This window comes from Calliphora vicina, chromosome 5, assembly GCF_958450345.1.
Source record: "Calliphora vicina chromosome 5, idCalVici1.1, whole genome shotgun sequence".
In the NCBI taxonomy this organism is placed as follows: domain Eukaryota; kingdom Metazoa; phylum Arthropoda; class Insecta; order Diptera; family Calliphoridae; genus Calliphora; species Calliphora vicina.
In genome coordinates this window covers 68,109,482-68,134,225 of record NC_088784.1, presented here as the reverse complement: position 1 = coordinate 68,134,225, position 24,744 = coordinate 68,109,482, and the positions used below count along the sequence as shown (strand labels likewise).

Here is a 24,744-nt window from a genome sequence, read left to right as displayed (position 1 = left end):
CAATCAGATATAAATACATACAACGTGTACAAGTTAAGTATAAAGTAGACACCTAAGTATGTCTCACAAGCATTTTAGAAAAACACACACAGGCTGGCTGGCAGTAATAGAAATAAATTGACGGACTGACAGACAGACACCCAGATGTATGGACGAATGAACTTATTTGAAGAAAAGACAACAACAACAAAAACAAACTCACACCCAACAAGTTTAAGTCAATAAATATAGTCATGTTGGGCTGTTAAATTTGAAACCACAAATGATCGATCAGTTTTGTGTGGAGCTAAAATTTTCTTTAAATATTTTTTATCATTATTGTTTGCTCGTTGCTGAATATTATTATTCAGTTCCTTAAAACAAAACTCTATTGGCGATGAGATGATAAAACTCAACAAATATACATAACTATATTTTTCTATACATACATATGTATATTGTACATATAATTTTGTTTCATTATTAAGCTGTTTACACAAGTTTCTTGTTAAAACTTTGGTAATACCTTGGAACAAACACAATGTACATATTCACTCAATTATGTGGTTGACGGCTTAAAAGCGCCATTAACAAAACTTAAAATATTGTTTTTTTTTTAGTGTATGTTTCTACACCATTGCCAATTGCATTAAAGATATTTCTAATTGTATTTCAGACTGTTCCAATTATGGTTTTTAAACTTTTAATTATATTTCAGAAATTTCCCATTGTATTTCGGAATTATTAATCCTCTAACCCGCAAACTTTAAAAAGCTAAAAAAAAGTTGTCGAATAATTCTTTTTTTTTGGGTAATTATGACCCAATAAACTCAGAACAGCCATCAGAAACTAATTTACAAATTAAGTTTAAAAGGTGAAAATTGCATCAGGGCATTGTTGCCGGGTTAGGTGTAAAAAACAATAATTGTGATACAATTTTATTAAAAAACTAATGAAAAAGGACGACTAAAATTTTTAATTTTTCAAAGTGTTACTAACTACACTTTGAAAATTAAAAAAAAAAAAATTACGCAAAATTTCACGTTCTAAAATTATGACCTCACTCACAAAACAGCTGACAGAACAAAAACTAAAAGTCAAAATGCATTTCGATCTTCGAGGGAAATGTTAACAAATCTGTAACTAAAGTCACAGTTAAATTTAAAAAAAAAAATTATAATTACTTTTTGAGATAATTGGTGTTTTGTAATGCATGCCTTGAGGCACTATAGCGGGTCAGAGGGTTAAATTATGTACAAATAAACATTTTCTAACTGTATTTCAAAATTCTAATTTTCTAAAATTTCAGAAATAAAATTCAAAAATTTGATAATTCTGTAATACAAATGAAAATGTCTGAAATATAATTGGATTATTCAAAATTACAATTAGAAAATACTGAAATATAATTGAAAATTTCTGAAATTCAATTAGAGACTTTTGAAATACAATTGGAAATGGTGTAGATAGTACAAAGGTAGTAAAAAATAAAAGATTCTATGACAATAGTTTATAAATATATTAATTGTGTCTACGTACATGTACATAAGTATGTACTTTACGTACGCTCTATGAGTATGTAGAAATATTAAAATAAATATTGAACCATAGCTAACTACAAACTCAGTGACTCTAAAGAATTTGTTCATTTTATCTAATAAAGATAATAAAATGAATTCTCCAAAGGATACATTTTTGCACAACCCCTTTATTCCTGTTTGATAAGGCTGTCAAAACATCGCTCGAAGACAAGACCATAAAAGTAGACAATCGCAAAGAAAATGGTCTGTAGTTGTTAATCTTGAGTGCCAATTGCAAAGTTTGGAGATACAGACGAAAAATATTTTTTCATTTTTTTGCAAAAATTTTTAATTAATTCTTTTTGCATTTTAATGTAAAATAATCTTGGTCTTCAGACTTTATTTGCTGGCCTGGGTGATCTTTGTCCCCAGTGTCAAATCACATCTTCTGAACAGCACAAACTAAATATCTCTCTCTTTGACACGGAAGACAAAGATCGCCCAGGCCAAACAAAAAAGTTTGAAGACCAAGAATTGGAGGGATTACTCCAAAAAGATTGTTGTAAAACTCAACAAGAGCTTGAAAAATCATTGGGAGCTACTCTAGCAGCTATTTCCAAACGTTTGCGAGCAGCAGTATTCATCCAAAAGCAGGGAAATTGCGTGCCATATGAATTGAATACGAGAGGCCTTGAAAGTCGATTTTACATGCCCAAATGCCCATTCTTGGCTTACAGATTATCAATAAATAAATTGAATTGAAATTTACGCTTGAATGCTATAAAAGAAACTTAATTTTTGTACCGAAACATTCCGTGTGATGAAAAATGGACCCATTACAATAACCCGAAGCGTAAGAGAAATTTGTTGTGAAGCCCGTCCAAACAGCCGAATCGATACCAAAGCCAAATATCAATGGCGCTAAGTTAATGCTCTGTATTTTGGCAGATGCTGAAATCTGATTAGATCATCACAAGAAACCTGTACCGAGCGCAACGCATTCATTTGAAGCGAACATTATTTTTGGGTTTTACAATATTGTGACTACATTGAAAAGCAATTATTGTGAATACCTTGGCTTATTTCTCATTTTGCTGATAGTATTTTCTGCTCGCTTGAGTACAATTTTTCATTATAAACCTTAACAAATATCTCTCCTCTACATTTTGTAAAAAGCCACTTAGCACTTTTCCATTCTAAGCTCAGTGTGTTGCTCTTGTTGCTGTCTGTATTTAAATTTCTATTCCACAGCCACTGTTATTATTTTGTTGTTCTGGTTTCTGTTTTAATTTGCAGGAAAGCAACGTGTCGTATAGTGTTAACTCCCTTAGGAGTCTGTGTATGACTCATGTTGCACCACTATTTTACAATGAATAACAAATTTGTAAGCATGAGCAAGGAATATTGTTTCAAATGACTAGGCGTTAGTTTATACATACTACATATTATAACAGCTATTTAAAGGAGTATTTTAATAAAAATTTTAAAATATTTTTTTATAAAAATTTAAATTTCGGTAATAAGATTTTATTGGTTAATATCATGAAATTGCTATCAAACTTATAGATTTTTAAGAAAAGTGACATAAGTTTAGAATCGAAAAATTAAAGGAGTATTGTAAATGCATTTCAGGATTGCAAAAAACTGTTTTCAGCAATATGGTTGTTAGCTTTTAGGTGGTAGTTTTTAAGCATATTTTTTAGATTTTTAAGGATAATTTACGTTTTTTTTAGATCATATTTTCGGTTGATGACCATGGACATGAATTTTTAACAATATTTCGATGTAAGCTTAGAAATAATTAGAAAAATCATCGTTTTTAAAGAAAAATATTCGAATATTTTATTTCTTTCTTAATAATATTCTTACAACCGACAGAATTCCACAAAAAAAAACAATTATTATGCGTTAACATAAAAGCAAAACAACAACAGAAAAAAAAATAAAAAAAAATCGTTATATTTTTATGGCTTTTAATTTAAATTAATATTTCAATTGATAGAAATAAAATGGCAACAAAAAAAACAAGGAACACAAGCGGAGGGAAATGACTTATGAATATGTATTGCATACATAATGAAAGAGCGAGAGGCTTACAAAATTATTACAATTCTGAAGGCGTTCATTTCATTTGTCAAACAATTTATTTAACTATTTATTTATTGTTTTATTTTGTATTAATTGAAATTTATAAAACTGTACGAGGGCTCTTAAGAAATATTTAATGAAATTGTATACTGCTGTAAAGACTTAGGTATTATTTATTTAATTTTATTAAAAGAATAGGTACATTTTTTATATTATAAAATTAATAATAAAATCTTTGTTTTATTATTTAAATATTTAAAATCAGTAGAATTATAGCTGTCATTTGTACAAAATAAAAATGAAGTTCATTAACCCATAAAAAAATAAGCAACAAAAAAAGTACTAAAAGAATCTGCTCTTCAAGATTAAAAACAACAAAACCAACAACAATTATTGAATGTTGTCGAATTAACACGACAAGAAACCATTTAAAGAAACGAAGAAGTGTATAAGAAAAAAGAATCGCAAAAAAAACAGTTTGTTATTTTTTCTCTCTTTCAAAATAACAAAACATGTGTAAAGGAGACAATGTATGAGGTAAATTTTGTGTGTGTGTGTGTGTGTGACACAGGGTTGTAAAATAAAAATTAATTTTTTTTGCATAGTTGGAAAATTCTTCTTTTTCTTACAACTTACATATTTATTTAAAAAAATGTTTATTTTTATACATTAGATTTTTAAAATATATCACATGAAAATAGTTTAATGTTTCTTTCTATAAAAATCTTTAATATGCATATTAACAATAGTTCAGTTCCGAAGTCATCGAAAAATTTACCGACTCCTGTTTTGCAAGGTCATTAGATAAGTTCGTGCTTATATCTTTGTCTTAGAGTTTAGAGCTATAATTTACATAATACATGAACAATTAAAAAATAATGTACATATATGTAAAAACCAATTTTAAAAATTAATTTATTGAACAAATTTTGTTTTTGTAAAATTTAAAATGTAAATTAGAAAAAATACATTTTTTCTAATTTACATTTTGAAAAAAGTACCTTTCTACAAATTTAAGGCCCTAATTTTGTAAATCACGTCACAAAGTGATATTTATATGGAAAGCAAAAACAAAATTTCAAAAATTTGTTTTTGTTTTATATACAAATTCTTAACAGAACAAACGCACCAAATTTCAAGCGTTCATTTGCCTTTCATAATTTGAAAATTTTGTATATAAAACAAAAACAAATTTTTAAAATTTTTTAAATTTTGTTTTTGCTTTCCATATATGTAAATATCACTTTGGTGACGTGATTTACAAAATTAGGGCCTAAATTTTTTAAGAAATTAACTTTTTACTAATTTTTATGAAAGTACATTTTTACAAATTTAAGTTCTCATGAAAGTACTTTTTTATATATTTACATTTTAAAGAACGTAACTTTTTACAAATTTATATTTTGAAGAAAGACCCTTTTTACAAACTAACATTTTCAAAAAAAAATACCTTTTTACAAATTAAAAATTTTAAGAAAATAAATTATTACAAATTTCCGTTCCCATGAAAGTACCTTTTTACAAAATTTATATTATTAAGAAAGTACCTTTTTACAAATTTAAATTGTTGAGATTTTACAAATTTAAATTTTTAAAAATTTAAATTTTTAAGAAAGTAGCTTCTTACAAATTTATATTTTATGGAAAGTTCGTTTTTACAGATTTATATTTTTAAGAATGTACCTTTTTCAAATGAATATATTTTGACAAAGTACCTTTTTTACTAATTTAAAAAAATAAATTTTTTCAAATTTTCATTTTGAAAAAAGTACCTTTCTACATATTTAAATTTTTTAAGAAATTAACTTTTTACTAATTTTTATGAAAGTACATTTTTACAAATTTAAGTTCTCATGAAAGTACTTTTTTATATATTTACATTTTAAAGAACGTAACTTTTTACAAATTTATATTTTGAAGAAAGACCCTTTTTACAAACTAACATTTTCAAAAAAAAATACCTTTTTACAAATTAAAAATTTTAAGAAAATAAATTATTACAAATTTCCGTTCCCATGAAAGTACCTTTTTACAAAATTTATATTATTAAGAAAGTACCTTTTTACAAATTTAAATTGTTGAGATTTTACAAATTTAAATTTTTAAAAATTTAAATTTTTAAGAAAGTAGCTTCTTACAAATTTATATTTTATGGAAAGTTCGTTTTTACAGATTTATATTTTTAAGAATGTACCTTTTTCAAATGAATATATTTTGACAAAGTACCTTTTTTACTAATTTAAAAAAATAAATTTTTTCAAATTTTCATTTTGAAAAAAGTACCTTTCTACATATTTAAATTTTTTAAGAAATTAACTTTTTACTAATTTTTATGAAAGTACATTTTTACAAATTTAAGTTCTCATGAAAGTACTTTTTTATATATTTACATTTTAAAGAACGTAACTTTTTACAAATTTATATTTTGAAGAAAGACCCTTTTTACAAACTAACATTTTCAAAAAAAAATACCTTTTTACAAATTAAAAATTTTAAGAAAATAAATTATTACAAATTTCCGTTCCCATGAAAGTACCTTTTTACAAAATTTATATTATTAAGAAAGTACCTTTTTACAAATTTAAATTGTTGAGATTTTACAAATTTAAATTTTTAAAAATTTAAATTTTTAAGAAAGTAGCTTCTTACAAATTTATATTTTATGGAAAGTTCGTTTTTACAGATTTATATTTTTAAGAATGTACCTTTTTCAAATGAATATATTTTGACAAAGTACCTTTTTTACTAATTTAAAAAAATAAATTTTTTCAAATTTTCATTTTGAAAAAAGTACCTTTCTACATATTTAAATTTTTTAAGAAATTAACTTTTTACTAATTTTTATGAAAGTACATTTTTACAAATTTAAGTTCTCATGAAAGTACTTTTTTATATATTTACATTTTAAAGAACGTAACTTTTTACAAATTTATATTTTGAAGAAAGACCCTTTTTACAAACTAACATTTTCAAAAAAAAATACCTTTTTACAAATTAAAAATTTTAAGAAAATAAATTATTACAAATTTCCGTTCCCATGAAAGTACCTTTTTACAAAATTTATATTATTAAGAAAGTACCTTTTTACAAATTTAAATTGTTGAGATTTTACAAATTTAAATTTTTAAAAATTTAAATTTTTAAGAAAGTAGCTTCTTACAAATTTATATTTTATGGAAAGTTCGTTTTTACAGATTTATATTTTTAAGAATGTACCTTTTTCAAATGAATATATTTTGACAAAGTACCTTTTTTACTAATTTAAAAAAATAAATTTTTTCAAATTTTCATTTTGAAAAAAGTACCTTTCTACATATTTAAATTTTTTAAGAAATTAACTTTTTACTAATTTTTATGAAAGTACATTTTTACAAATTTAAGTTCTCATGAAAGTACTTTTTTATATATTTACATTTTAAAGAACGTAACTTTTTACAAATTTATATTTTGAAGAAAGACCCTTTTTACAAACTAACATTTTCAAAAAAAAATACCTTTTTACAAATTAAAAATTTTAAGAAAATAAATTATTACAAATTTCCGTTCCCATGAAAGTACCTTTTTACAAAATTTATATTATTAAGAAAGTACCTTTTTACAAATTTAAATTGTTGAGATTTTACAAATTTAAATTTTTAAAAATTTAAATTTTTAAGAAAGTAGCTTCTTACAAATTTATATTTTATGGAAAGTTCGTTTTTACAGATTTATATTTTTAAGAATGTACCTTTTTCAAATGAATATATTTTGACAAAGTACCTTTTTTACTAATTTAAAAAAATAAATTTTTTCAAATTTTCATTTTGAAAAAAGTACCTTTCTACATATTTAAATTTTTTAAGAAATTAACTTTTTACTAATTTTTATGAAAGTACATTTTTACAAATTTACGTTCTCATGAAAGTACCTTTTTATATATTTACATTTTAAAGAACGTAACTTTTTAAAAATTTATATTTTGAAGAAAGTACCTTTTTACAAATTTATATTTTGAAGTACCTTTTTACAAATTTACATATTTTTAAGAAAGTACCTTTTTAAAAATTTACATTTTTTAAGAAAATTCCTGTTTCACAAATTTAAATTTTTAAGAAAGTACCTTTTTACTAATTATAATTTCTAAGAAAGTACCTATTTACAAATTTATATTTTTAAGAAAGTACCTATTTACAAATACATATATATTTTTATGAAACTACGTTTTTACAAATTTACATCTTTTTAAGAAAGAACTTTTTTACAAATTAATATTTTCGGGAAAGTAGCTTTTTACAGATTTACACTTTTAAGAAAATATCTTTTTACAAATTTATATTTTTAAGAAAGTACCTTTTTAAGAAATTGTATTTTAAATAGAGTACATTTGTAAGATAATAATATTTTAAGAAATTACATTTCTAGGAAAATCCATTAGGGCCCATATTTAGTGTTAAGTTCAAGTTAAATTTTTATTGTTAATTGGAGTAAAAGAGAGTCCTAATCAACATCGAAACTCTTAGTTATGTATGGCAAACGCAAAAAAAATTTAACAAAAGAAAAAATGCAAAATAAATCTGTTGCTAATTCATAAGTGTAATTTAGTATTCTTTAAATATTATATTTTCTTGTTCTTTTTCACCCATTTTTTTGTTATTGTTATTGTGAGGCTCAACAACAATTTAAAATATCAAAACAATAGGCAAATATTGCATGTGTATAGAAATTATAGATAAATAATCAACAGAAATAAGATAAATAAACAAAAAAAAAAAAAAAAGAGCAACAGATACCGATACAGATTATAATATATTGATGTATTCTCAGGCTTTTCATTATAGGGTTGACAATATCATTGGGATATTTGTATGTTTGTATAAAAATGCGTACTTGTGTTGGTGTTTATTTATAATAATTGAAATAAAGTGTTTAATAAATAATTGTCTTTATATAGACCGTAGACAAAATACATTTGCATTAGATAGTATTTGTTATTAGACAGTGTTTTTTTTATTTATTTATTTGTTTCTTTTATAAATATTAGCACAATTGCAAGGAACTTTTTTTCTATTTACAAATTATTATAGAGATAATAAAAGCTAGCTTGAATATAAATTTAGTATGTTAGATTATTAATAGATTAGTAATTAATTAAATCAATTTTGTAGTTTAAATAAAAGTGTGCAAATTGAATGAAACGACTTTTCGCTATACATAATATTTTTTTTTTGCATGTTATGGAATGGATCTATATTTAATTCTAGTTAAGGTTTACTTTATAACATGTATGGGAATAGGGTTCCTAATTTCCCGGACTTTTTCTATTCACGTGAAATAATAAAAAAAAAAAACCGTCTTTCCTGTAATTCAAATTCTTTAATACTAAATTAGGACAAAAAACAATAATTTTTATTCAATTAATCGTTCTAAATTCAAACAATTTATATATTTTATTAAAAGAGTTAAGGTCCGACTAAGTTAAACATTATTATGTTATTGTCACACAGACAAAATATTTCAGTTGTGACAACCAAATTTATTGCTACTAAATGATTCAGACGAAATGACGAAATTTTTCGGTTATGACTGAAAATTGTTTGTAGTGGTGACAAAAATTCTGTTTTGTAAATATCTGCCAATAGATTTTCTGTTGCGAATAATATTATAATTTTAATAAGAAATTTTATTAAGAATTTCCCGTAATTTACCGACAATTTTCCAAGAATTTCTAAAAAAAAATTTCCATTCTGTCTTGTTTTTCAAATACCATCTATGTAGTTTAAAAAATTCAATTTTAAGAAATTCTATTACACACAGCCTTAAAAGTTAGTAAACACCATAAACTATTTGATTTTTTTTAAGATAATAGAAATCGATTACAATTTAAAAGTTTCGATTGGTTGGAGATTGGGCTGAATATAAATTCGGTTCTAAAAAAAAAAAGATTTAAGTCATGATCTTAAAAAAATCAAAAAATTCACAGGTGTTTACTTATTTTTGAAGCTGTGTGTATATAAAGAATTGATAAGGTAGTCTTGGTTTTTTTCCAAATTTTTTTTATATCTCAGCCATTTACCGGCCAATTTTCCCGAATTTAAATATCAACCTGATTGGGACTATATAGGACATATTGATGTGTCAGTTAAACATGTAAGTTATTTGTGGGATTCGTAAAGTTAATTTCAACATACAGGTGGACACTCGGCTATAGAGCAATGTTTGTGAATTTGTCTGCTAGATTAAAAAAATTAAGTGACCTTAGAATGAACTAATGACACTATGAGTTTTGTTTCAGAGTCATTGTTCCGAAATCCTTAAATAATATTTAGATGAGCAGTCATGATTATTTTGATCAAACATTAATCTGTAATGGAGTTAGAGTTGTAAGTGTTTGAAGGCTTTTGAAATTCGTCTTCATAAAGTTAAAATCCGAAATCTTTAACTGTAAATAGTAAAATAGTTGAAATTTCCTATAGTTTCATGAAATGAAATTAAAAATTAAAATCCATTATCAGGCACTGAATATGTTGCACATATCTATTTAATTTACTATTGAATAATCCCTATTAAAAATCTACAAAATTGTTTAAGAAACTATTAATACATAAATGAGTTAAGCTTAATACAATTGCTAAATGTAATACGTCAAAACGGTAGGTATATTTGTTATATTTTAAACATAATTCTTTTGTATACAAAACCTAAAAGTTCAACGACTTAAAAATATACAAAATATGTAAATGACAAAGTTATAAATAAATAAATTAGTATTAACAAAAGAGAAATTAATATAAAGCTAAAAGAAATGATTAACTAAACAATATTAAAAGAAATAAAATTCAAATGCCAAACATTAAAATAAAATGAATCATAAAAGATGTGTGGTAATTTAGGGATGTTGTTATAAAAGCAATTTTAAACAAATTATCGGTAAATGTTAAAATATTTGCAAGAAAAAAATCGTTATGAGTCAGGATTTTAACACAGAAATTTTAAAAAAAAAGTTTGATAAAGCAAATTTAAACCGAAACTAAAAGTAACGGAAATAAAAATTGGAATATTTAGATATGCAATGAAAACAAAATTTATGTAAATAGTTCATTTTCCCAAAAATGTTGCAAATAATTTAATTAAGTTTTCATTCATTCAGAGAACTTTATCAACATTTTTGATATTGTTGCGTATCAAACATAAAGCAATATTTCTTTTTTCAAACTTCACAGTTAGACTTATTATAAGGTTCCAATGATGAGGTCATCGCTGAATGTTTTGGAAACCATATTTGCCGAAATAAATTATCACAAAATGCTTTAATTCATCCAATATTTTTGTATTTTGATTCAAATTTCACAGTGAATTAGAAAATGAGTATTTAAATGCAAATATGAATGAACAAACAGCCGCAGAGGGTGTGAGTACAAAGAAAAATCAATATAATTATAAATTCATTGATTAGTCATTAGGTAAACACATACACAGAGATACGTTCAGGCAAAAAAAGACAGACCTATAACAGAAAAGGCAACAAGTTTGAAGATTTCTTTGTCAGGGAATTTGTGTTGAGTGCGAGCGTGTGTTTTTTTGGTTTTTGACTCACAAACCTTTTTAAAGAAAGTTGAACAACAAAAACAAAAATAAGTACGAGACAAAAATCCACATAAGAAAACCGGTTGGTTTCGTTAAATCAAAGAAGTTGTTGTCTTATTTTTTTCAAAACTAATTCAGAATACAGGTAAAAACAAAAGAAAATAATGATATTGGTAGTGTAACTCTAACAAAGCTTAAGAAATTTGTATTTTTATAGAAATATTAAAATAAATAAATGTGTAATTATTAATTTTTAATTAATTTACTGACCTGATTTTCATGGGGCACCCAAACTAAACGTTTTTGTGTCCATTCAGCCTGAGTTGCCGGATCATTGAACTGATTACGTTCCACCGAAAGATACTTCAATTCGGGATCGTTGCGATCAACTTCTTCAGCCATTTTTTTTATCTAAGTTTTCAGTTCTTTCTTATATAGTTAAGATGATAAATAATTAATTAAACACACAAATGTTATTTTGCAATAAAACACTTTTTAGTAGAAAATAATCTTTTTTTTTCTTATTCTTCTCTCTCTCTCTTTATTTTAACACACAACAATTAAACACTTTTTATTTATTTTATATTTAATTTCGTAATTTTTTCTATGTTTAAATGTAAAAAAATAATTTATTAAAAATTCGTTGTCTAATCTAAAATCTAAAACAAACAGAACAGAAGAAAAAAATAACAACAAAGAACAATATTAATCGAAAAAATTTAAATGAAAAATTTCATGCTGGCAATACTAACAAGAAAAAAAGTTTTAAATGAGAGAAAGAGTGTAAAGTAAAAAATTACTCATTCACTCCGGTTTAACACATTTTTGACATTTCACTTCTTTTCTTGCATTTGTCGGCAAAAAAAAATTGAGAAAATGGAAACGCAAGCAAAAATTTATGCAAAAACATGAAATTTTTCATTTAAAAAAGTAATTTTATTGTAAAATCCAAGGAGTTATTTTAAAATTTAAAGCGGCCAACAAATTCATATTATTTTAAATGTGTTCTTTTTTTCATTCCTTAAAAACAAAATTTAATTTTTGGCAATTATTCTTATTGGAATTTTTTGTGTCTCCTTTTTGCTTTATTTTTTTATACACATCATTTTTCATGTTTGGCTTAGGCAATAAAGAAAAAAATCAATTGACATATTTATTACACACTTTTTTAATATTTAAAAAAAAATTTACAAGTTTTTCATTTATTGTTTCTTATAAAACAAAATAATAAATATTTAAAACAAAATTCCGTAAATCCAATTTAGCGACCGAACTGCCACTCTGTACTTTTAAGACTGAGTGAGTCAAGTTTGGAGTACGAGTATTTTTGTAAAAATTGAGCAAGGCCGAACAAAAACTAGTGCTGCAAAAATGTTTTTTTCTTCTATTTTTTTGTAAATGTCTGTTTTATCTTTTTTTTATGTCGCGGCACGTAAATCTTCGTTAAGTGCATGTGTGTGTGAGTGTGCATAGCTTCAAGTAGCCGCTTTACAAAATTTTAATATTCTTAGCAATTTTTAAATTTATAGATTTTTAATAAATTAACCAAAAATGTGTACTTTTCTTTATTTATACAAAAAATTCCTTTATCTTTCTACCATTCATCAATCCTTTTTTTATCTTTTTTTACTTCTTGTTCTTCTTTTTTATATTTTGTTGGCCGCTTTTGTTTGATGACTCAAACTTCAATTTTCCACACTTTGTGATTTATTACAAGTTTATTTGTTAAATCTTAGTTGCTTGTTATTTGTATATTTACTTTTTTTAACTACTTCTATTACATTTATATAAAATGTTAATATTTTTGCAAAAATTTATTCACCTTCAATCACTTCAAAAAATGCACAAAAATTCTTTCACTCGTTACACGTAGGTTCTCCCGACCGACTACTTATATTTGCTGGGCGGGTTTCGTTGAACTGTTTGATTTTTTTTCTCGCTGCTTTCGTTAAATTCTCACGCCTGTGAACAAAACAAACCGCAAAAACAAATTGAAACCTTTAACAGCTGACTTATTAAAACAAATATTTTTTCGGGAGTGGTGAGTAATTCGTTGTTGCTGTATATTTGTTATTGTAAAGACGATATGCTAAAAATTCAATTCCATTCATTTCTATTTTATAAACTGACAAACCGAAAACATTACCTTAATAACTTTAAACAAACTCTTGTGTTGTTATGCATATGATAATTTTAGATGCAAATCAAGACGAATAAGGTGGTGTAGATTCTACAACAAATATATACAATTACAAAAACCATATGCGTTTTATTTTTGTTTATGTTGTTTGAGCTGTCAAAGTCTGCCTGTTGTTTTTGTTTATTTTACCTTTGATGTAGATTTGCCACAACAAACACTATTAAATTTGACAGTTCAAACATCTTATAGTAAATTCGTCTTGATGCAAATAAGAAAAATATTTGTGTAAATTAGGGAACAAAAATTTAATTTTCAATTACTAATTGTATGACAAAAATTGTTTATTCATTAATTGTTTGAAATTATAGAAAAACATTCAATAGAAAGTGAAATCAAGTTGATTGTTATGTTATTAGATTATTATCTAATATTATTCTAAAACATGAAAATGTATCATTTTGTTTTATTCTTGTAATTTACATTCATACATAATTAATTACCCAGAGAAATTAAAAATCATTGGGTATTTTGCTTTATTAGCGCCTTGGAATCGAAAAGTTTTTTATCATGAAATACCATTTTCTTTACTTTTGCTCATATTCCATTTTTTCAGACAAAACTGGAATATTGGGTTATTAAGTACCAAACTGCAATTTTTCAAGAATAATATATTAAAGCATCACTGCAGTAATTCCCCTACAAATTCTGAATGGGATCTTAAGCGTCATATCGGATTGCAGGAATCATTTTTAAAAGAAACAAGTAAGAGCGCTGTATTCGGCTGTGCCGAATCTTGTATACCCTTCACCAAATTATACTTCAAAATACAAATTTTAAAACAAGGTAAGGTAAACAAAATTTTTTTTCCAAAGTTGTTTTTTTTTCAAAAAAAAATTTTTGAATTGTTATTTTAAAATTTTTTTTTAAATTTAAATTTTTTTTTTTAAATTTAAAAAAAAAAATATTTATTTTTTCTAGGCATTTTGTTCCATTACTTACTATTGTTTATAATTCTTCTATATATAAATTTAAAGCCTAGAATATCTTATTTCTTAAACTCACCACTAATTGCAATCAGCTGTACAGTAAGTTTTCGGAGTTTGTTTTGTTCACGACAATCAAGTGTCAGTACTTTTTGCCGGACAGGGTTGTAGTTACTATTAGTACTGTACAATTTTTGTTCAAGTACTCGGCTATGAAAGTAATCATTTGTTCATAATTTCTAATAATTTTATTAATTTGTCTTTTTTGCTTTCATATGCCTTTTTTACTAAAATGATATTTTCCCTACGTTTCGTACCCTGCTGGGTACGAAAAGTTTCGCATTAACCTGATAACAATTCGATATGTACATATTAAGTTCAAAAATTCGAACTTTTGTTCTCTATTGTCAAAGACCTAACTCAGTTGTCAAAAACCTAAGTGGTAAGAATGTATTAGTAAAAAAAAAAATTATATAAGTCCGCTTTTACAATGCAGAAATTGAAAGGCAGACAGACGAAGTTTGTTGGCGAGGGGTTGAAGAGGTAGACTGTGTAGTGCACAGGTTTAGGTTAGTTCAAAAGAGAATGATAAAAATGTCTGCCTTTAAATTTCTGCATTGTAAAATGGGACTAAGTATTACAATCTTAATTTTTCATTTGAGGACAATTTCTTTCTAAAAAGGGATTTTTAGAAATTCGAACTAATACAGGAAATCATTCCATTGAGAAAATTCATTATTTATTGAATTAATTCCTTATTGAATAATTAAAATTTTATTGAATTCAAATCTATTACAAAATAGTTTTAAATATGTATTGAATTCAAATCTATTACAAAAAGGATTTAGGCACATTTTTTCATTTTTGAAATGATTAAAAGCAAAACAAAATCAAAAACAAAACTGAATAGTTAAGTTAATTTATTGAGACTTTTTTTCAAGAATAATTAATTAGATTTTAATTTACGAAAATTGAATCATTCAAAGGTTATGAATTAATTCCATTATGAATTAATTCAACGTTGAATAAATCCAATTTAAATAAAAGCCTTTGAATAAAGCTAAACAATTAGATGTTGTGAATGTATTTATGGAATGAATGGCTTACATTAAGCTCAAATTGAATTAATTAATTCGAACCTCAGCTTTCGGATAACTTTCGAATTAGTTCGAAATTCAAACATTAGAAGTGGTAAATATACGAATATACTTTCAAAATAATAAACACATCCATTAAAGAGAATTGAAAATGTTACATACCGGAAAAACGGTCCAACTCACGAACGGTTTTCAATAGACGCTATATAATTTGAGAAACAACATAGTTTATTTTAAGGATGATAATTTTCGAAAATTTTGGGAATTTCTTCAAAAGTTTTCTTCCTAAAATTGCAATATTATTTCTGCACAGATAAAACTGATTCGTTGTAATTTGTTGCCAATCAAATGATTTGATACGATAGATTTTTTCGATTCTAGTAACAGAAAGTTGACAAGGAAGAATTGCGAACAAAAATGTTTCCGCAATTCGGTCATTACGACTGAATTATTAATTCGATTCGCAATAAATTCGGTTATCTCAACCAAAACACTTTTCTCTTTGATACAGAAATTTTAAAAAATTTACTTTTCTAGTAATTCGAATTAATATAAATTGTTATTTAAAATTATTAAAGGAATTATGAAGGTAACACATTACAACTTCATATTTAGAGAAAATCTTGACAATAATACTGGGGCGTAACCATAGAGAATAGACATAGAGCGGAAACTCTGCTGTCAAAGACCTAACTAAGTTGTCAGAAACCTAAGTGGTGAGAATGTATTAGTAGAAAAAACTACGTGAAAACAAAAACAACACTCGTATGTGTGATTATTTTGAGTAATTTTTTTGTTCGAGTTTTTTTCTAGTTTCCGCTCTATATTTCTCTATGGGCGTAACTAATCCGAAAACGAAAATGCGTGATAAAAACATTGTAATTCGTAAAGATTTCCTTTCCAATTTTTTATTTCCCGGAAAATTAAGAACCCTATTATTAGGTCTGTCACAGAATTCCATTTCGATCGAAAGTGGAATTAATTCCGCATTTTGCTTCTTCAGAAAATGTAAAACGAAAATTTCTTTCGAAATGAAACCACTTTCAGTTTTCAAAGTGGAATTGATATTTATTCCTAATTATTTGTTTTTCTTAAAATTTTAATCAATTTCTGTACCAAAAAATTAATTTTTAATATTAAAATCAGAAATACAGAATTATTAACTATTTTTTTTCGAATTAATAAGTTACACGGAATCTGAAGAACCTAAAACAAAATCGATCGGAATAAAAACTACGGAATTGAAACCATTCCGAACAAAATGTGTGACATGTGTGTTGAATTTTATTATACCCTTCACCATGAGTGGCAAGGGTATATAAAAGTTTGTCATTCCGTTTGTAATTTCTTCATTTTTCATTTGCGACCCCACAAAGTACACACATATATATATTCTGGATCGTTTTAGATAGCGAAGTCGATATAGCCATGTCTGTATGTTGAAATCAACTTTAGCCCCCAAATAAGTTACATGATTTATACATCAATTCTAAATCGAGAATTCTAAAATCGAGAAAATATGTCCAAGGCGACAACATCGATTTTTGGCCTATTTTTTATCTATATCTAGATTACTAAGTCATTAATATAGACAATATGGATTTCTAATGATAGATATTTCAAACACCATTGCAACGATGTATATGAGGCTATAGTAATTTGAACCTACAATGAGTCAAAATCGATAAAAATATATTTTAACCCGAATTTTTCTTTAAAAAATTAAAAACAAAATTTTAAAAAAATATTGAAAAAAAATTTAAAAAAAAAATTCTTTTAAAAGTTTTCAAAAACAATTTTGAAAAAAAAATAAATAAATTTTGTTTACCCAAAAATATTTAAAATTTGTATGTATATATATCGGGAATTCTAAAATCGAGAAATTGATTTTCGGAAGTAGGACTTATATGAGAGCTATTGTCAATTATGGAAGAAAATGCGACACAATACTATATATGAATAAAAACACTAGAAATAACAAATTATTACAAATAAAGGCACATTTCCGGTTTATAAGATTCAAATGGGAATCATATTTTATTAACAACACAACACTTCTTATTATTTTTTAATTTTTTTTTTTTAATTACAATGATTTTTTATTTAATTGGAAAAAATTGTATTATAGACTTAATTCTCCGCAAAAGAGCATTGTTAAAGTCGGTTTCGCCATCTTGCGCCACATCCATAACTGAGCATAACTTCTTGGAAAATGTTTCGTTGAAAACCGAAATAAGGGTTTTCTTTAAATTCAACAACTCCTCGTTAGTAAAATTCAAAGCATTCGCAGAACCTACACCATGCATATTGTCGGCATACAGAAGAATAATGTCACGATTATTTGATGAAATATACCTCATATAATAGTCTAGATGACTCCAAAGCAGATATAAACATTGTTCGATGATGAAAACGCACAGCGATAGTTGAATTTGTTTGTCTTCGTGTTGCTTTATTATTTGCAAATACTTCTCATTGGCCGAAGAATCGAAACTCGAGTGTATAAGAACGGATCTTTGTCTATATAGGCCGTCTAAAATTGTTTTCTGCGAATGGAAATACTCAACGGACCCTTTTAGTTGATTTATAATAATGCCAAGGTTATACTGATGATATATGGTGCTGTTGCGATTGTCTTCCATGTGAACGCCTTCACTTATGGTGGGTGAAAACAAAAGTCCATTGGTTCTATGGTCGACCGAATTGTTGGTTACAATGTTTCTGCAAAACAAATTTAAATTTGCGGCTATTTCCAAAAAGTAAGTGATATGAACTGAGGTATTCTCGTTCGTGTCCTCGTACAAGGCATGGCCAGACTTCTGAATCTCCTTAAAATTCGAATCGTTAACCGTGAAACGTAGGTAAAGCGATAACATGAGTTTTTTGATTCTATACACGTTGACGCCAATGTCGCCCATCAAATCCGAATTCTTAGCTGCAAAGGCTTCCTGGCTAAAGGTTCTGGCTATGATGCCCGTGATGAATGAGACTTCTTGCAATAAACCAATATCGGAAAATGGTGATCCGGATCTCAAAACGATTTCAATCATGTCGCAATGGGAAAGTAAAAAGTGCATTACTTGCGATATAACAGAATAGTTTTCCGTTCCCAAAGTTGTTACAAGACAATCACATAAATTCAGTGCTGGGAATAATATCTGTCTATAACGCGTATCCACTCTGGGAACAAATTCCTGCAATTCATTTTGGTGCCACTCTTGTCTTCGTTTCAAGTCGGGATGCATATCAAAAACTCTCATGCTGGACAGCACATCCAAGACTTTATTTGATAGTAGAAGCTCGGCTCCCGCATGGGTGTTAGCTAAGCGCAGTAACATGGACATTTTCGATTCATACACATACAGATATTTCATATTCTCGGGAACATTTGACAAAGTGTTGCAAAGTTCTTCGTCTGATTTAGCCAAGCTTTCCACTATATGAGACAAGTAGCCGTGATGTGATATAAAATTCATAATGCCCGACATTGTGTCAATGTCCAACAATACATCTATACATGCTAAGGCAGACATTTTGCAGATTTCATGCCCCGCTACACAATCGTGACATATGATTTCAATCAACTTTTCACCAAACTGCAAAATAACTTCAACAGCCATGCGTATGTATGTCGAATCAGATGATAGGTAATCATTGCCATGCGATTTATCCAAACGGGTGATGTAATTTTTATTTACATTCGTTGATTTTTTAGTACTTTGATCTCTGATGATCCTGAGACAGTTTAGTAAAGCTGCATACAGATTAATGCGCAGCTTTTGAGAAGCTACGCCGCTTACAATTATCCATTCCAGTATATATTTCAAAATACATTTAAGATTTAGTGTATTTGATTTCGATGATTGTGTTTGATTCATTTCCGAGTCTGCTGTATCTACGGATTTGATATCAGATTCTTGAACATTATGAAAACAGCATCGTAAATTCACTAGCAGCAAGAGTATAGTGCCGGAGATGATGACAGACATTTCCAAAATTATCTGATTAGGCGCCACTTTCATTAAAATCCTTTGTAAAATTTCAATTATTAATTCTTGTTTTCGCTCAGCAGGAAAAGCACAACTTGTGACACAGCTGAATAGAATTTCGGTAACATAGCCCCAGGACTCTACAAATTTGACAGTGGCGAAACGTTTATTCCTTTGTTCATTGACTTTAAGGGCGTGTAATAAAACTGATTCGATTTCCTGCAATATAAGCCGCCTTTGACCACTTGCTATGGTACTTTGAACCATTTTCAATTCACTGTGTAATATTTGATGCATTTTCTTCAAATCCACCAACGTGTGACCCTCTTCGGTTTTGTATTCACACTCCTTTAAAATTTGTTCAATTAGTCCTCTATCGAAAAATTCCCACTGAGGCGTCGCGAGCATCTGTAGATCTAGATCAATTCTATTGAATAGCTCACACAATATATTGTTTTTCAGTCCTGAAGATAGATGCTGCTTACTGGTATCGAAGTTGGCATTCGTATAAAAATGGGTCAGCTCTATGGCTGATTCTTGTTTATTTTTCGGATTAATGCCCAAAAATATTTCCGATATATGTTGGAATCTACTCAGCTGACAATTCGATGCAGTTATCTTCAATTCAATGGCAATGCATTTTAGCAAATTGCTTATTTGATTGATGACATGTGAATTGGTGATTTTTAGTGACGGCATCAACATCAAATATCGGCAAAGAAAGTCGTTTCTTGTACGTAAATAACGCAGCACTTGATCAGATGTTTTAGGGTTGGCACACACCGAATGCAGCAGTTCAAATGCACGCTCTATTACCCTCTCCACGTCAGCATCAAAACACAAATTGTTTGCTTTCATCTCCAAGTGATTTTCCAACAGTGTTACAATAGATCTTGTGCAATTAATACCCAGCTCGAGAACACCATGCCTTTGACCTTTGTTCATTTGTAGATCTTTGAAATGTTCAAAGCCCATTAGAAATTGCCCCAGATTAGGTGTATGTTGGCACAGGCAACTTTGTATTAAACGAATGATGGCTTCTTTGATTTGTAATTTAATTTTTGGTATTTCATTTGTTTCCTCAAAATGTACTTCATTCGATTCAGCCTCAGTTTTCACTGGTATGTATTCGCTTTCTAAGCACTCGACAAAACCCTGGCGCAGTATAGTTTTAGTGCTTTCATTTTGAGTAAAGATGCCCACAATTTGAGAGTTAGCACTTGGCTGTTTGGAAATCATATGAAGAATTTTTATGGCTTCCAGAGTGTGGTAGGGCAGCCAATTGAAATAGGTTAAGAAATAGGTTGAATTTAAAATATGATCCGGTTTCTTACTGCGCGGATTAACATCCAATAGAATTTTATTAAGTCCTGACAGAAGAATGGCACTATTGGCATTAGAATGGGCATCAAAGTAAATATCTTGGTGTTTTAAGCCCAGTTTTACAATCTTTAAACAGTATAAAGCACATTCTTCTAAATTGGTTTTTCCTTTGAACTTCTTGCAGTCATCTAGTTGGAGCCGTGAATCGTCAATGATCTGCAGGATCAATCGCAACATATCTGATTTTGTGTGCAACTGCAGCATTATGAAGAAACCTGGTGGGGTGGCGTTGTCGAAATTTTCACAGAAATCCTTTGGATTTATAACATAAATATCCAGTAAGTAATGAATTATTTTCAAGCATTTCGCACCAATATTCCATTTTTCTGTCTGGTCCTTATAGGTTCTGTTGTAGAACTTTAAAAATATGCCGTTTATTAAGAACTTTAAATATGGCTCAAAGCCTGGTTTTCTGGGGCCATTTCCGAGATGTTTCGGTATAACAGTTGTAATCAATGAATATAGTAAATCTAAAACACCTTCAGTTAGAGGATAATTTTCAAGACGGCACTCATTTTGCTCTATTTCAACTTCCAGATTACATATTTCGTATTGAACATTTGTTGGTATGGTGGCAATGATTTGCGAAGCTTCTAAATTGTCCCACAATAAGGTGGCGGTTTCCTTTGATTGGGCCAGTGATGATAAGGTTTGTAAGATATCGGCTTTCAAGTGCAACGGCACAGAACAGCCTAATAGACCTATCAATGTATAGAGAGGATTCCAGTTCGGATGCTCACATATGGCAATACGGGCCACATCATCATATGTTGTGACAGATTTGATCACTTCTAGAACTGCTCTTAGCCCTTCAATTTCATCGGGATTAATATTACGGCTGGATATGCGATTTCTGTAAATCGTGTCACTTGTTGAATAGAATTCCTGTTTCAAGTTCGTATAATATCTGTTTAAGCACGAGAAGAAATGCTCCCACGACAGTCCTGTGCTTCCAGTTAAGCCTGAAGCCTGCTTTAATAGATTAAATGTACATCTTGCCGATCTCTCACAGCTGGCTAAACCAGCTATCATTTTCAAATAGGGCACAAATAGAGTTGAAGGCAATAATTCTCCGGCCAAGCGTATAAATTTAAACAGAGACACTGAACGTGTTGTTGTAACACAGTTTGCTGTAGTTTCGAGTGGTCCCCAATATTCAACACATAATCCCAGACCAGCTTTATTGCCTTTATAAAATTTGCCTATACACAGCAACAGCATTTCGAAGTTGTGATCCAAGTTACTGGGAGGTTCCAGACCTTCTTTGGCAAAACTAATAAGTGTTTTGGCCGTCTCATCTGCTCTTCCCCGTAATTCTGTTACTTTGGAATGCATAAAATCAATGAAATCCGTGAATATCATATGTATACGCCTATAAAAGAACTGATTTTTATAAATAATCTCCTTTTCTATTATCGAATTGTGAATAAATTTGAAAATGTTACAACATATAGCGTCATCTACAAGTTGTTCGTCATAATCGGTAACTATGGATGAAGAATTTTGTAGATACTGCGAGGCATGACGTAGACCAGAAATGGCTAGTCCAAATGAAAACTTGATGAAATTTTTTATACCATTATTGTTGTTTTCTAAACTTTTGTCGCTCATTAACGCCACGTATAACTGCTGCACAAACTCATTGTCTTTAATAATATTTAAATTATTTATCAATCGATTATCATCTTGCTTTTGTAAAATATTGGTATCATAGGAATAAATCACAGACATGAGAATCGTTAGAGTGGTATCATCAATCATGCCGGTAGATTCACTTGATTTGTATTTTGAGAGATTTTTTAGCAGTTTGATTACTATTGTCTTTGGCAGACTTCTTTGGGCAGACCAATTGAATAAAGTCATTGCTAGAGACATACGTATTTCCTCAAACAGCTCTGATATTTGATTACGATGTTTATTGGAGCCCAGAGCCCGGTTTTTAGTAAGCAACACCATCTCACTCGTTATGTCCAATTCATCCAAAAGGTCAACAATTCTTTCTAATATATTTGAGTCATCGACCAGAGACTGTGAGAAGGAGGAGGCCAATGAAATTAACTCCTTTGGCACTTCTGAAACCCAAGACACACCACTTATAATTTGGAACAAATCTCTTACAGAATTTGCAACAGCTTTGCGTCCATCGTAATACAATAGGACAGCAATTAATCCACGTGGTAGATCCGGGTATTGATTCACTTGACGCTGAGCAGTGCAAAGTAGTTCCAAAGCTAAATATTCGTCTAAATCAAACATATCGGATATGATAAAACATTCATCCACAAGATCTTTCGATAAAATAAGAGTTCTTCTGTTGGCAGTGACTGGAATTCCTTGCGAGATATGTTTTTGGAGTTCTTTACGATTGCGTTCATTTTTTGGTGGATTTTTCAAAAGATTGATGAACACTTGTCTATTTCGTTTCAAACACATTTCCAAGTTCGCCATCAAATCTTCTGTGGGACTAAGAATAGTTTGTTCGATGATTTTGTACATCTGCTTAAATGGTGACCACATGTCGTCAGGAATTACTTCCATTTTGGAGGTTTTAATCTGCAGTTTCACAAAAAAAAACAAATAAAATTCGCACAAATTTGCAGCTACACAAAATTTACAAAAAATGCCGACAATTAATTTTAAAAAGCACGTTTAATAAGATGGTATTGTTTGACCGACTGATTTTTTGTTTTTTATATGTTGTTATTTAAATCTCTCAAATTTACTTGTGTTTGTTGCTGCAATAAATCTTACAATAAAAACACGTACAGCAAATGCTACAGTCAGAATTTGACACTGTTGCCTGTTGTTATTGTATTTTTGTAGTTGTTGGTGAGCTGATATCACTTTATTTAATACGCTTTGAACACGCTAGTAAAATCCGCCAAGTACCAAAATTTCCAACTATGTGAGCAGTGTTGTCAAATTTTAGTTTTCAAAAACAACCAAATCGAAAAATAATCGCATATTTTATTAGTTCATTATAAGTTACAAATTATAAATTGTTTGTAGATCAAAAAACATTGGTTTTCTAATCAACGACAGACCTGCACCGCATAAAAATAATGTAACTACATGCGCACGATCCATCAATCCACTAAAATCGATAGCAATTCAAATTTCACAATATATATTGAACGTGTAGCTATTGTGGTTTTGCAGAGCCCTGGTCTCTAAAATACAACAAATCATATGTCTGATACAATAACAAAATACATTGACTTACATGTATTTTGTTGTTACGCCGATATTTTATATACACATCGCAAATTACGTGTACAAATCGCTAGATTTTAAAAAACTTCAATAAATTCATTAATATTCTAAACAATTTTTTTTAGTGTATATTGACTGCAAGGCGAATTTATCCAAGGTGGTTTGGATGCTCAAACTATTAAATTCACTAGAGTTTGTCGTAAAAAATTACATACGCCCATGTTCTGGAAAACGCAGCGTTTTCAAATCATTTACGGTTTGAAAAACGCATTTCACCATGTTCTGAAAACCACGCGATTTGCTATTGGTTTCATATTACACTAGCTGTTTGAAAACGGCAAATTTTTTGCGAACACCTGTTTGTCGTTTTCAAATCGAAAACGCAATTTTTAAGCGATATGCGCTTTTCAGAACATTCGCGATAAACTTGGATTATTATATGCAGTAAAAAGTTGTTCTTCTAATGCAAGGCGTATTTAACAAGGTGGCAGCAGTGGTGAATTGAAATAAATACAGGCGAATTCACTTATTTTTTATATATAGAGTTTGACATACGGGCGTACGGGCGAATATTTTTTATATATGTAGTTTGACATTTGTGCGTTCTATTTCTATAATCAGCTGTGCTGCCGATGGCACCTTATTAAATATACCTTGTTCTGATGTCTCCTTCTATAAATGCGCAATGGCTCTCTTGGGCGTAAACAAGTACATTTACAAAAACCACTTGGAATTTGTTTTTGTTTCTGCTGTTTGAACTGTCAAAGTCTGCCTTTGGTTTTTGTATCT

The 24,744-nt window shown here is 28.2% G+C and overlaps 2 protein-coding genes across 4 annotated transcripts in view; both read right to left on the bottom strand.

The window, feature by feature from the left end:
- The window catches only part of zip (myosin heavy chain 10), a 133,645-nt gene extending 120,528 nt beyond the window's left edge, over positions 1-13,117 (bottom strand). The window contains exons 1-2 of one of the 3 annotated variants that reach the window (XM_065514175.1): positions 12,973-13,117; positions 11,421-11,809 (exon numbers count right to left, since the gene is read on the bottom strand). In XM_065514175.1, coding sequence (XP_065370247.1) covers positions 11,421-11,552 — 132 coding nt within the window. In that variant the 5' untranslated portion in view covers positions 11,553-11,809; positions 12,973-13,117. Of the gene's footprint in view, positions 1-11,420; positions 11,810-12,314 lie in introns of all 3 variants that reach the window. The other 2 variants (XM_065514174.1, XM_065514176.1) reach the window with 2 other exon arrangements.
- Positions 13,118-17,372: 4,255 nt separating this feature from the next.
- On the bottom strand, positions 17,373-23,383 carry Nup205 (nuclear pore complex protein Nup205). Its single transcript, XM_065514476.1, has one exon. The coding sequence runs from the start codon at positions 23,278-23,280 to the stop codon at positions 17,470-17,472; it is 5,811 nt and encodes a 1,936-aa protein (XP_065370548.1). The 5' UTR covers positions 23,281-23,383; the 3' UTR covers positions 17,373-17,469.
- Positions 23,384-24,744: the final 1,361 nt, after the last annotated feature.